Genomic DNA, 14,000 nt, shown 5'->3' on the forward strand with positions numbered 1-14,000 from the left:
AAATGTCTGTTATTTTTTGTTTTTTAAATGACTAATTGATCGACATCAGTTAAATTATTTGAATTCCATTTCCTTTTTTTGTGAGTTCAATGCGCACATTGCACGGTTTCTCTAGATATAAATCAGATCAAGGCAAGCCCGAACTGTGCGATGTTGTAGGGAGTTGAAGTTTCCAACAGGCCAATATTCTACATAGTTTAGCGCAGAAAATGTGGTAAACGTGCGATGGAGAGGGATATCTCTACCTGAAAATACATCATCTAAGTGATTGATAGTTGGTATTCAGCAGTCATAAAAGTATGTCTTATTTACCTTGAAGAACTACTAAAATAGTGATTTAGTCAGTCAGCAGCTCTATAGAGATGAGATGATGACTTGGAATGAAATAATAAAGTGATCAAATAAAACTAATGTAATATACACAACTGAGATATCTTATGAAAGTAAAGTAATGTGAATAAATGATGGTTAATAAGTGATAAGCAGTAATGGGCAGTCACTACCATCATGGGACTTGTATTAATTGTTTTATTCTGTGTTGTTACAGCATTCAACCTACATAATGCATAGTGCATTTAATGTAAAAAAAAAAAAAAATTGAAACAGAAAACATTATTTTGTAATAATTGAACTGAAACCAAACCGACCTCGCTCAGCACTCATGGATAGAGCAGTAAAGGGATGTTTCTAAACAGAACCAGTCAGCTGTGTATTCTGTAGTCATTTCTCTGGGTCAGAGTGGACCGGACTAAGTTCAGGAGGATCATGCTCCCCTCTCTTTCTGCCTGTGGGTTTGGTAACGTTGTGGTAACTTTAGGAACCGGGTAGGGGAACCCTGAAAGGGAGAGACATCCCCCTCTCCGAACAAGGTTTCTCCCCAGGTCAGAGGTTAGAGGTGAGGCTCACTCAGAGGGGAAAACAGAGATACCCCTCCTCTCCCTCTCCCTCCCTGTCCCCCACCCTCCCCTGCTCATTAGCTCCCCCTTGGGTCAGAGATGTGCCTCTGCGGTGTCTGTGAGTCCAGGTGCATCTGTGGCTCAGGCAGAGAGAGCCTCCGCTGGGCGTCAGGGTCCAGCCCACTCGCCCCTGCCATTGACCCCATCTCTGCCACTGACCCCATTCCTGAACCTGACCCCATCCCTGACCCCAACCAATCCCCAACCCCTAGGTCTAGCGCCAGGCTGCCCAGTCCAGAGTGGGCTCGTCGTGCCTCGGTGGGGCTGACCAGAGGCGAGTCCTGGGGGTGCAGCTCAGCAGGGCTGCGGAGAGAGTCACATGACTTGCTGGGGAACTCCTCAAAGTCCTGGAGGATAGACGCAGCAAGGAGGGATTCAGTGAAGACTGTATGGAGTGTGTGTGTGGGTGTGTGTGCACGTGTACATCCGGGTGTATGATTGCATGTGTGTCTACAGGTGTATCTGCATGTACGACTGGTCTCAAAGACGTAACATGGTAAACAAAAATCCAGGACACTCAAATTAGTATGATATTTTATGTTTGGCATGGTTACATAAGACATATTACTTAAGGTAAAAATGAAAGGAGGGTGGTTGGTCAGGGTGGATGGGTGGCCGTATAACGTGAATGTCTAGCAACCCAAAGTTTAAGTGTTCGAATCTCATCACGGACAACTTTAGCAACTTCCCCTAACCTTAACTCCTAACCTTAACCCTAACCCTAACCTTAACCTTAACCCTAACTCCTAACCTTAACCCTAACTCCTAACCTTAACCCTAACTCCTAACCTTAACCCTAACCCTAACCTTAACCCTAACCCCTAGAGCTAACATTAGCCAGCTAGATAGCAACCTAGTTAACATTAGCCACAACAAAATTGAATTTGTAACATATCATACATTTAAAAAATCCGTAACATATTGTACGTTTTGCAAATACGTAACATATTGTATCATACGAATTGTATATCATACTAAATGGATGATGGATATCCACAAATGAACACATATCATACGACACATAACATACTGTATCATACTAAATGTGCATGAGTGTCTCGGATTTACGTACAGAATAATATGAAATGCTCTGAGACCATGTTGGTCTATCTCCTGTATGTGTGTAGTACCTGTGAGAGTGAGGCCAGTGTCTCTGACTGCACCAGCCTTTCTCCAGGACCGGGTCCAGGGCCAGGTCCGGGGCCAGGGTAGGGTGAGGCCTGAGGGGGAGACAACACGGTGCTGTAGGCTGGGGGCACCAGGGCCATCTGGCGTTGTAGTAGCTGCATGATCGCCCCGATGTCTGTCGACATCCTCGTTTCCAGCCTGAAGAGAGAGACACACAGACATAGATAAGCACACACATGCAGGCATGGCCTCAGCCTACCAGAGGGCCTTTGACCTCAATAAGACTTTACAATGGACACTGACTGGATAAGAGCAAAGGTGAGTAAAATAACAGTTATTCCACAGAGAGAGAGAGAGAGAGAGAGAGAGAGAGAGAGATAGAGAGAGAGAGTGTGAGAGAGGGGGGAGAGAAAGAGAGAGGGGGAGGGGGGGTGAGAGGGAGAGAGGGTGGAGAGAGAGAGAGTTGGGGAGAGAGAGAAGGAGAGAAGAGAAGAGGGAGGAGAGAGAGAGAGTGCGAGAGAGAGAGAGGTGGGAGGGAGAGAGGGGGGAGGGAGAGAGGGGGGAGGGAGAGAGGGGGAGAAAGAGAGAGGGGGGAGAGAGAGGTGGAGAGAAAGAGAGAGGTGGAGAGAGAGGGAGAGGAGATGTCTCTGTCAGAAGCAGACAGAGTAATGGTGAGGCAGGGTTTAAGAGAGAGGTGAGCGCCAGGCCCATTAGCTCCCTACATGGGTACCTCCATTACTCTGACAGGGGACAGACTTGTAGCAGACACAGGGGTAAAGGGATAATGGAAGCGGCTACAGTGGAGTAGCAGAGTAGCAGACATGTCCTAACCATTTTCTCAGAGGGCTACAGCAGTTAATGGTTTGATCTTTAACAGTAGCAATAAATCCCACTGATACGTGGTCTGTGATTTTACAGTGTCTTAAAGCCACACTCCTAAATCTTTTTCTATCCAGAATGAATTATATAATACAGGTAACTAGCAAAATAATGGAAACACTGGATTAAATGAGAGATAGAAAGTACACTGAACAAAAATATTAACGCAACATGCAACCATTTCAACGATTTTAATGAGTTACAGTTCATATAAGGAAATCAGTCAATTGAAATAAATTAACATACTATCATGCTTAGGGTCATGTATAAAAATGCTGGACTATGCCTCCAAAAGGTGACAATGCCTCCATCCACAGGACACGAGTGGTTACTGAATGGTTTGATGAGCATGAAAACAATGTCAACCATATGCCATGGCCGTCTCAGTCACCAGATCTCAACCCATTTGAACACTTTTTGAATTTCTCGTGGAAGAATGGAGTCGCATCCCTCCAATAGAGTTCCAGACACTTGTAGAATCTATTATGTTGGTGTTTCCTTTACTTTGGTGGTTACATGTATAACTGAATGTTGAAAGAACATTTTAAACTAATGAAATTGTAATGAGCTTGGCCCGAGTTGGCAACCATCCAGTCTTGCCCCTCTTCCTGTGCCCTGTCTCTGTCCCTGTGCCCTGTCCTTGTCCCTGTCCCCTGTCCCTGCCTCTGTCCCCTGTCCCCTGTCCCTGCCTCTGTCCCTGTGCCCTGTCCCTGTGCCTGTCCCTGTGCCCTTTCCCAGTGCCCTGTCCCTGTGCCCTTTCCCTGTCTCTGTCCCTGTGCCCTGTCCTTGTCCCTGTCCCCTGTCCCTGTCCCTGTCTCTGTCCCTGTGCCCTTTCCCTGTCTCTGTGCCCTTTCCCTGTCCCTGTCCCTGTCTCTGTCCCTGTGCCCTTTCCCTGTCTCTGTGCCCTTTCCCTGTCTCTGTCCCTGTGCCCTGTCCTTGTCCCTGTCCCCTGTCCCTGCCTCTGTCCCCTGTCCCTGCCTCTGTCCCTGTGCCCTTTCCCAGTGCCCTGTCCCTGTGCCCTTTCCCTGTCTCTGTCCCTGTGCCCTGTCCTTGTCCCTGTCCCCTGTCCCTGTCCCTGTCTCTGTCCCTGTGCCCTTTCCCTGTCTCTGTGTCCTTTCCCTGTCCCTGTCCCTGTCTCAGTCCCTGTGCCCTGTCCCCGTCTCAGTCCCTGTGCCCTTTCCCTGTCTCTGTGCCCTTTCCCTGTCTCTGTCCCTGTGCCCTGTCCCTATGCCCTTTCCCTGTCTCTGTCCCTGTGCCCTGTCCCTGTGCCCTTTCCCTGCCTCTGTCCCTGTCCCTATCTATGTCCCTGTGCCCTGTCCCTGTGCCCTTTCGCTGTCTCTGTCACTGTGCCCTTTCCCTGTCTCTGTCCCTGTGCCCTGTCCCTGTCTCTGTCCCTGTGCCCTGCCTCTGTCCCTGTGCCCTGTCCCCTGTCCCTGTGCCCTGTCCCTGTCTCAGTCCCTGTGCCCTGTCTCTGTCCCTGTGCCCTGTCCCTGTCTCTGTCTCAGTCCCTGTGCCCTGTCCCTGCCTCTGTCCCTGTGCCCTGCTCTGTCCCTCTCTCTGTCCCTGTGCCCTGTCCCTGTGCCCTGCCTCTGTCCCTGCCTCTGTCTCTGTGCCCCGTCCATGTGCCCTGTCCCTCTGTCCCTGTCCCTGCATGTCTCTGTCCCTGCATTTCTCTGCCCCTGCCCCTGTGCCCTGTCCCTGTCCCTGCATGTCTCTCTCCCTGCATTTTTCTGTCCCCGTCTCTGTCCCTGCATGTCTCTGTCCCTGCATGTCTCAGTCTGTCCCTGCATGTCTCTGCATGTCTCTGTCTCTGCATGTCTCTGTCCCTGCAGGTCTCTGTCCCTGCATGTCTCTGTCCCTGCAGGTCTCTGTCCCTGCAGGTCTCTGTCCCTGCAGGTCTCTGTCTCTGCAGGTCTCTGTCTCTGCAGGTCTCTGTCTCTGCAGGTCTCTGTCTCTGCATGTCTCTGTCCCTGCATGTCTCTGTCCCTGCATGTCTCTGTCTGTCTCTGCAGGTCTCTGTCCCTGCATGTCTCTGTCCCTGCAGGTCTCTGTCCCTGCAGGTCTCTGTCCCTGCAGGTCTCTGTCTCTGCAGGTCTCTGTCTCTGCAGGTCTCTGTCTCTGCAGGTCTTATGGGAGATTTTTAGTTAACTACTTAGATAACATAACAAACCAAATATATTAATTATTTATGTTGTAGAATGAAACGCCTATATGCCCTATATGCCTATGGATTAAGAACCAATTAAAGGGTTAAAACAGAGCCATGATGAAATGGCTCTATAGGTATTTTTCCATTACATATATTATAATATGCAATATTACAATGGTAGAGACATTTCTTTAGTAAAATGCTGTGCTTCTGACAAAATTATGGTTTCCTCTAGCTCCCTGCAGCTGGTCTGTAGTCAAGGATATGGGATGGAGATAAACTTCAGGAACAGATACCTGTATAGACCTGTATTGTTTCTCGTTGCTTCTGAGTAACCTGGTCACACGGTCAGGACAAAGAGCCTCAGAATGACCAATGTTTTTTTTCTGTTCATCCTAGACAAAGAGTCTCAGAGGGAAAACAGTTTTTCAGTTCATCCTGTCTTTTACTATCCTCCAACGGTGCAGCTGTGTGGAGACGGGAGTAGCAACGGAACTAACGTTATCACTTGTTTGTGCGCTATGACCCGATACACATAGCCTGACCCGATACATATAGCCACATACACATAGTCACAAGAAGAAACCATAGTGGCTCAATGTCCACGGAGGGTGGCTGTTTGGATAAAGAGGGGGTTCCGGTATGATATGAAAAGGAGACCAAGCAGACATGGGGATAGACAGGAAAGAAGCCAATTTTTCAGTTGACTCCCCAAGTAAACGATACGTTAAAACTATAGGTTGAACATAGTTAAATCTTTTAAAACTTTAGTTAATCACAAAGACTAAGCAGTACGACTAAGTGAATACAGAGTGTGGTACAGAGTGGTACACAAGGAGGGAGCCTGAGACAGAGTCAGGTCATGGCTCCTGGGAATGGGCCTGCTCATTCTTACTCTGTGTGGGAAATATACACTATGCATGAGAACTGTACATGTCTGAGAACTGATTATACTGCTATGCATGAAGCCATGCACGAGGAATGTCTTAAATGTATATGGCTGAGAATGGGGTTATGGACCTGCCATGTTTAAACCATATTTAAGTATTGATTGATATGTTTTATAATGTGTTATGGGTTAGATGGGATGTTTTATGTGCAAATGTATCTGGAGACTTTGTGTGCAGAGGGGGCCGATCTCTGAAACAGGTGAACTGGGACAGGCTGCAGGAGTGTGCACTTCCTAATCTCAAGGTTTCTCCTGACTGATAATAATAATAATAATAATAATAATAATAATAATAATAAGCCATCTAGCAGACGCTTTTATCCAAAGCGACTTACAGTCATGTGTGCATACATTTTTACATATGGGTGGTCCCGGGGATCGAACCCCCTACCCTGGCGTTACAAGCGCCGTGCTCTACCAGCTGAGCTACAGAGGACCGTAAGACATGGCTCTGTTATTTTTTCCATGAGAAAGCTTGGTCCTGCCACTATTGTTTCCAAGTCTGAATAAATAGGAGGAGGAGGAGAAGTCAGATTTCACCACTATCAGTGGGAGGAGCGGTCAAAGGATGAAGATTTGGAGACAATGGAGGAAGAACTAAACAGGGAGGGATTAGGCTAAAAGTATGTAAAATGTGCAGGAATAGAACTAAATATAAACTGAGGGCCAAGTGTTGGGAATTCAGATGCTCTGCAGACCACCTCGGCTTTATCTAATTATAATAAAGTCTATCTTAATTCTACAAAAACTCTGGAAATACTTTGTTTTTTATCAAGAATAAGGACAATTCTCCATGACAGTCTCTGTCCCTGCATGTCTCTGCATGTCTCAGTCTCTGCCTGTCTCTGTCACCTCATGCCTCTGTCCCTGCATGTCTCAGTCTGCCTCAGTCTGTCCCTGCATGTCTCAGTCTGTCCCTGCATGTCTCTGTCCCTGCATGTCTCAGTCTGTCCCTGCATGTCTCAGTCTGTCTCTGCATGTCTCAGTCTGTCCCTGCATGTCTCAGTCTGTCCCTGCATGTCTCAGTCTGTCCCTGCATGTCTCTGTCCCTGCATGTCTCAGTCTGTCCCTGCATGCCTCAGTCTGTCCCTGCATGTCTCTGTCCCTGCATGTCTCAGTCTGTCCCTGCATGTCTCAGTCTGTCCCTGCATGTCTCAGTCTGTCCCTGCATGCCTCAGTCTGTCCCTGCATGTCTCTGTCCCTGCATGTCTCAGTCTGTCCCTGCATGCCTCAGTCTGTCCCTGCATGTCTCTGTCCCTAAATGTCTCAGTCTGTCCCTGCATGTCTCAGTCTGTCCCTGCATGTCTCAGTCTGTCCCTGCATGCCTCAGTCTGTCCCTGCATGTCTCAGTCTGTCCCTGCATGTCTCAGTCTGTCCCTGCATGTCTCTGTCCCTAAATGTCTCAGTCTGTCTCTGCATGTCTCAGTCTGTCCCTGCATGTCTCAGTCTGTCCCTGCATGTCTCTGTCCCTGCATGTCTCAGTCTGTCTCTGCATGTCTCAGTCTGTCCCTGCATGTCTCTGCATGTCTCAGTCTGTCCCTGCATGTCTCTGCGTGTCTCAGTCTGTCTCTGCATGTCTCAGTCTGTCTCTGCATGTCTCTGTCCCTGCATGTCTCAGTCTGTCCCTGCATGTCTCAGTCTGTCCCTGCATGTCTCTGTCCCTGCATGTCTCAGTCTGTCTCTGCATGTCTCAGTCTGTCTCTGCATGTCTCTGTCCCTGCATGTCTCAGTCTGTCCCTGCATGTCTCAGTCTGTCTCTGCATGTCTCAGTCTGTCCCTGCATGTCTCAGTCTGTCCCTGCATGTCTCAGTCTGTCCCTGCATGTCTCTGCATGTCTCAGTCTGTCCCTGCATGTCTCTGCATGTCTCAGTCTGTCCCTGCATGTCTCAGTCTGTCCCTGCATGTCTCTGTCCCTGCATGTCTCAGTCTGTCTCTGCATGTCTCAGTCTGTCCCTGCATGTCTCTGCATGTCTCAGTCTGTCCCTGCATGTCTCTGCATGTCTCAGTCTGTCTCTGCATGTCTCAGTCTGTCCCTGCATGTCTCTGCATGTCTCAGTCTGTCTCTGCATGTCTCAGTCTGTCCCTGCATGTCTCTGCATGTCTCAGTCTGTCTCTGCATGTCTCAGTCTGTCCCTGCATGTCTCTGCATGTCTCAGTCTGTCTCTGCATGTCTCAGTCTGTCCCTGCATGTCTCTGCATGTCTCAGTCTGTCTCTGCATGTCTCAGTCTGTCCCTGCCTGTCTCTGCATGTCTCAGTCTGTCTCTGCATGTCTCAGTCTGTCTCTGCATGTCTCAGTCTGTCCCTGCCTGTCTCTGCATGTCTCAGTCTGTCTCTGCATGTCTCAGTCTGTCCCTGCATGTCTCTGCATGTCTCAGTCTGTCCCTGCCTGTCTCTGCATGTCTCAGTCTGTCTCTGCATGTCTCAGTCTGTCCCTGCATGTCTCTGCATGTCTCAGTCTGTCCCTGCATGTCTCTGCATGTCTCAGTCTGTCTCTGCATGTCTCAGTCTGTCTCTGCATGTCTCTGTCCCTGCATGTCTCTGTCCCTGCATGTCTCTGTCCCTGCATGTCTCTGTCCCTGCATGTCTCTGTACCTGCATGTCTCTGTACCTGTTGAGTTGTTGCTGCAACAGGTCAAGTCTGTTTTCCAGCTCGGTGCGCTGCCTGCGGCTGATGCTGTTGATGTGTGTGTTGAGGGGGGGAGGGGAAGGCAGGCTGCAGCGTGGCAGCTCCTGGTACTCACGACTGCCCCGACTCTCCCCCCAGAAACTGAAGATGTTTGAGACCCCCGAAAATGCTCCTGTTTGTGAAGAAGAGAGGGGAGAGAGGTGAAGAATAGGGTATGAAGTCATATTCTATTGTTTTATATTGTCTGTGTGTTTTAATTTTTTCTATTTAACCTTTATTTAACTAGGCAAGTCAGTTAAGAACAAATGATTCTTTACAATGACGGCGTACACCGGCCAAACCCGGACGACGCTGGGCCAATTGTGCACCACCCTATGGGACTCCCAATCACGGCCGGTTGTGATACAGCCTGGAATCGAACCAGGGGGTCTGTAGTGACACCTCAAGCACTGAGATGCAGTGCCTTAGACCGCTGCGCCACTCGGGAGCCCAGGCTGTGTGTGTGTCTGTGTGTCTGTGTGTCTGTCTGTGTGTCTGTGTGTGTGTCTGTGTGTCTGTGTGTGTGCCCAGACCCACCTGAGAGTGCATTGCATGTGTTGCCCCCCTTGGGGTCCCCCTCCCCCTCGGGAGTGTCCCTGAAGTTCAGAGTGGTGGCCTGACCCGGGGACATCTCATGCAGAGCTGACAGAGGGGTGGGGCATGTGACCACAGACTCCTCCCCCTCGTCACCGCTGGAGTGGGAGGACACTGAACTCCGAGGCCCCTCCCAGTCTGGCTCAAGCCCCTCCCCATGCTTACTGGCCGCCTCCTTCCGTCTCTGCCGAACTGTCTTGATGGATCTCTCCTTTTTTATCTCTCCTGCATCTGCGTCGTCTGAAAGCAGAAGAAACAGGGAAAGACAGATGATGACACACTGGATGGAATTGGAAAACTTGATTTGTGATGTACAACTAAGTGTGTATGGTCATCATGGGATATTGGGTGTTCTTCTGGGCACCACAGAGAGAGTTTAGCTCTCATAAACGGAGACGAAGCAGTGAAAGGGAATGTTGTGGTTACCCTTCTCTGTCCGGCGGCGAAATGATAATTTGCGTCTGCGCAGTTTGTTGAATCCTACACAGTCTGAGTTGTTACTTTCTGGAGAGCCAGGAATCATATTGGTCTGCAGGGATTAACAAAAGAAAACATCTTGAAAAATCACACACTGACGTTAAAGGACTTATGTAGTATCAATGCGTAAATAGCCCACATTTATATTCATCAATTCATATTTGAATATGCATTTTTATGGTCTTGAATTTAGAATCAAAGGGCAGAGGAAACACTCACATCCCGGAGGTCAAAGGTGATCTCCAGGTTCATCCAGAAGTGGTCGGAGAACTCAGGGTACATGTTTAACACCTCCAGGACGTCTTCTCTGTGGATCTTATGGAGGTCACAGTAGGTCAGAGCTCTCACGTCGGCATTGGACTTCCCAGCCCGCCCGTACAGGTTGATAGGCTCGCCAAAGATGTCATTCTTCCCTGCGGGAGACGAGACTGTATTGTACTGTATTTTACATACATTGAAAACTGTGAACGTTAAACAGTCCTATATGTTATTACTGAGAAGTCACACGGCAAACCTACAGATTTTAAATAATCAAAATGGTACACAGTACTAGCGCTTGTTTAATGAGATAGCGTTTCACCCCTCTTGAGTGCCCTGTTCTCGAAGCTCTGTGAGGTACAAGTAGGACCAATTGTTTCCCAGTAGATGGCAGTGTTGGTTCATTTTTATTTATTTGGTTCCCTGGCACATCTCTGATTCTCTGAATATACCACATTCAGTTTTCTATACGTTCCCCTTAGGAATACATGCGACACAAGCCGTAGTAGAACCTATACTATTTGGGTTGATAGTAGCTCCGATCCTCTATCATCCTCACCCAAGATGGCCACCACCACGTCGCCTCTGAGGATCTCAATGGAGCCACGGGAGATGAAGTAGATGGCGGTGAGCACGTCGCCGGCGTGCACCAGGGTGTCGCCAGGCGGGGCGTGGGTGGTCTTGAACTTCATGGCCAGGGCTCGCAGACAGCCCTTCGTGGAGCCCTTGAAGGCCTTGCAGTTCTCCAGGAGGGTACGGTTGAGGTGGAGGCATATATCAGCCTGAAGACACTCTGGGAACCCCTTTAACACCTGGTAGAGAGAGGTAGGGAGGGGGAGGGAGAGAGAGGGAGAGAGGGGGGGTGAGGGAGGGAGGGGAGAGAAAGGGGGAGGGAGTATTTAGTTGGAGGGAGAGAGAGGGTGGTGGAGAGAGAGAGAGAGAGAGAGAGAGAGAGGGGTGTAGAGAGAGAAGGGTGAATGGAGGGGGGTGGGGGTAGAAAGATGGGAGGGGGAGAAAGAGAGAGCGAGAGGGGAGGGAGTGAGAGAAAGAGAGGGGGTATTTAGTGGGAGGGTGAGAGAGAGGGTGGGGGAGAGAGGGGGAGGGAGGGGGGGTGGGAGGGAGAAAGGAGGGAGAGAGGGTGATACTAACTAAAAAGTCTGCAGCATAGCTAGATATTTACACGACACCCTTATCCAGAGCAACTTACAGTAAGCATTGAGTAGATACATTTTTCTTACTTGTCCCCAATGGGAATCGAACCCACAACCCTGGCGTTGCAAGCGCCATGCACCACCAACTGAGCCGTCAATTACTTTCAACAACAAACCTAAAACTATTCTGTAAAAAATATATTTACCCAACAAAACAGCAATATTTCATCAGTAATCTGTTGATATACATTCACAGGGCTCGTAAGGCTTCAGCTCTACTATGTAGATATAATGAGCCTTATTCATGATTTTCTCCTCTAGCAAGGAGCTTGCCACAACTACATTTCAGAGGAAGGAGTGGACATTTTTCTATATGTGACTCTGGGATAAAGCTGTCAGACCAGACCAATGTCTCGAAACACCTCCTCTTCTTAAACCTTAATACTCTACTCTTGTCCATCTCTAGACAGACAGACAGACAGACAGACAGACAGACAGACAGACAGACAGACAGACAGACAGACAGACAGACAGACAGACAGACAGACAGACAGACAGACAGACAGACAGACAGACAGACAGACAGACAGACAGACAGACAGACAGACAGACAGACAGACAGACAGACAGACAGACAGACAGACAGACAGACAGACAGACAGACAGACAGACAGACAGACAGACAGACAGACAGACAGACAGACAGACAGACAGACAGACAGACAGACAGACAGACAGACAGACAGACAGACAGACAGACAGACAGACAGACAGACAGACAGACAGACAGACAGACAGACAGACAGACAGACAGACAGACAGACAGACAGACAGACAGACAGACAGACAGACAGACAGACAGACAGACAGACAGACAGACAGACAGACAGACAGACAGACAGACAGACAGACAGACAGACAGACAGACAGACAGACAGACAGACAGACAGACAGACAACGACTGATTCAGTCAGACAGACATGAGGCGGGGGCTCCATCACGACGACCATTATAATCTCTCAACACAACATAATGAGGATGTTGAGCAAACAAGCAACTTGGCCGGTTTGTTTCCTCTGTATCTTTTAAATGATTTATTAAGTCAAAAACACGGGAGTTCAGACGCAATATTGCAATTTCATGTTGGGATTTTTTTTCTCCCAAATTGCGTTAAGATGCACTTCCAGAATATATCATGGAATAAGGCAATGGTTACATCATTATTGCAGTTGCCACTTAAAGCATGTTGGAGAGAGTCTAGGCTCAGTCCTAGAGAGAGAAAGAGAGAGAGAGAGAGAGAGATACAACCTATATTTATGTTTATTTATTTTCCCTTTTGTACTTTAACTATTTGCACATCATTACAACGCTGTTTGTAGACATAATATGACATTTGAAATGTCTTTCTTCCTTTGGAACTTCTGAGTGTAATGTTTACTGTTAATATTTTTTGTTTATTATCTACTTCACTTGCTTTGGCAATGTTAACATATGTTTCCCATGCCAATAAAGCCCTTACATTGAAATTGAATTGCGAGAAAGAGAGAGAGGCTCAGTCCTAGAGAGAGAGAGTGAGCGAGAGAGAGAGGCTCAGTCCTAGAGAGAGAGAGAGAGAAGCAGGAAAGGGTGGCCACAGCACTCAAGGGAGTGATTGAAAAAGCTTCTTCCACTTTCCCCAATGCACAAGTGGTTATCTCCACCCTGCTACCACGAAAATACTTTCACCCTGCCACAATCCAGCGGGTGAATGCAAGCATTTCGAGAGACTGTGCCTCAAAACCTAATGTCTACCTGGCCCACCACTCCACCCCGGACATGAACAGCCTTTAGGACCAGGTCCACCTCTACAAGGCAGCAATCCCAACTTTTGCCAGGACCCTGAAGGACGTCACCCTCAACCGTAGCCCCAGCACCTCACACAGGAGCAACAGAGCAAAGGACATGCCGCCCAGACCTGCAAGATCCCCTCCTGAAGGACCTGCACCGAGAGAACCCACACCAAGGGGACCTACACCCAGACCACAGCATCATCAGCCACACCCCAACCAGCTAAGACCACCCCAAGCAAACCCTGGCCACAACATATATAGGCCCCCCCATATCAGACCTATGCCCCTTCTGCCCATCCCATGCCCCCCGCCCCTGCGGCAAGGACCTCAACATGACAGCAGGACATATGCCCAGGCCGCGAGCAGAGCAACAGGCCCAACCCCCACTATTACACACGTCCAAGCACCATCCTGCGACCTAAGAGGTATGTATCAGATGCTCAACATAATCTGCTCACACCTACGTTGATGGTCCGGGCATAAACCACACTAGACACTATGGAACACAAAGCTTTTACTATCTCATCTTGTAATATACAAGGTCTGAGGTCGTCTGCATTTGGCCTAAAGAGCAGGAAGCCAGACTTCATCAAAGAAATAGGAAATACAGACATTTTCATCCTACAAGAAACATGATATTAAGGAGACGGACCGACTGGTTGCCCTCGAGGTTACAGAGAGCTGGTAGTCCCATCCACCAAACTACCAGGTTTTGAAACAGAGAAGAGACTCAGGGGGTATGCTAATTTGGTATAGAGCAAACCTAACCCACTCTATTAAATTAGTCAAAACAGGAACCTTTTACATTTGGCTAGAAATTAATAAGGAGATTATCTCAACTGAGAAAAATGTCCTCATGTGTGCTACCTATATCCCCCAAATAGAATCCCCATACTTTAACGATGACAATCAAAAAATGTCAAGCAGACCACCTAAGAAAATTTAAAACAATGACAAATGGTTT

The 14,000-nt window shown here is 48.5% G+C and overlaps 1 protein-coding gene across 1 annotated transcript; it reads right to left on the reverse strand.

Annotated features, from left to right (window-relative positions):
* Nucleotides 1-973: 973 nt before the first annotated feature.
* LOC311116404 (voltage-gated inwardly rectifying potassium channel KCNH2-like) lies at nucleotides 974-13,185 on the reverse strand (the record flags this gene model as incomplete). Its single annotated transcript, XM_084191497.1, has 8 exons — nucleotides 974-1,303; nucleotides 2,087-2,282; nucleotides 8,671-8,860; nucleotides 9,265-9,561; nucleotides 9,748-9,850; nucleotides 10,018-10,211; nucleotides 10,616-10,868; nucleotides 13,073-13,185. Coding segments are annotated over 8 exons (1,676 nt in total), but the record flags the coding sequence as incomplete, so codon positions are not given.
* Nucleotides 13,186-14,000: the final 815 nt, after the last annotated feature.

This window comes from Coregonus lavaretus, assembly GCF_964263955.1.
Source record: "Coregonus lavaretus genome assembly, contig: HAP1_SCAFFOLD_5333, whole genome shotgun sequence".
NCBI classification, from domain to species: Eukaryota; Metazoa; Chordata; class Actinopteri; order Salmoniformes; family Salmonidae; genus Coregonus; species Coregonus lavaretus.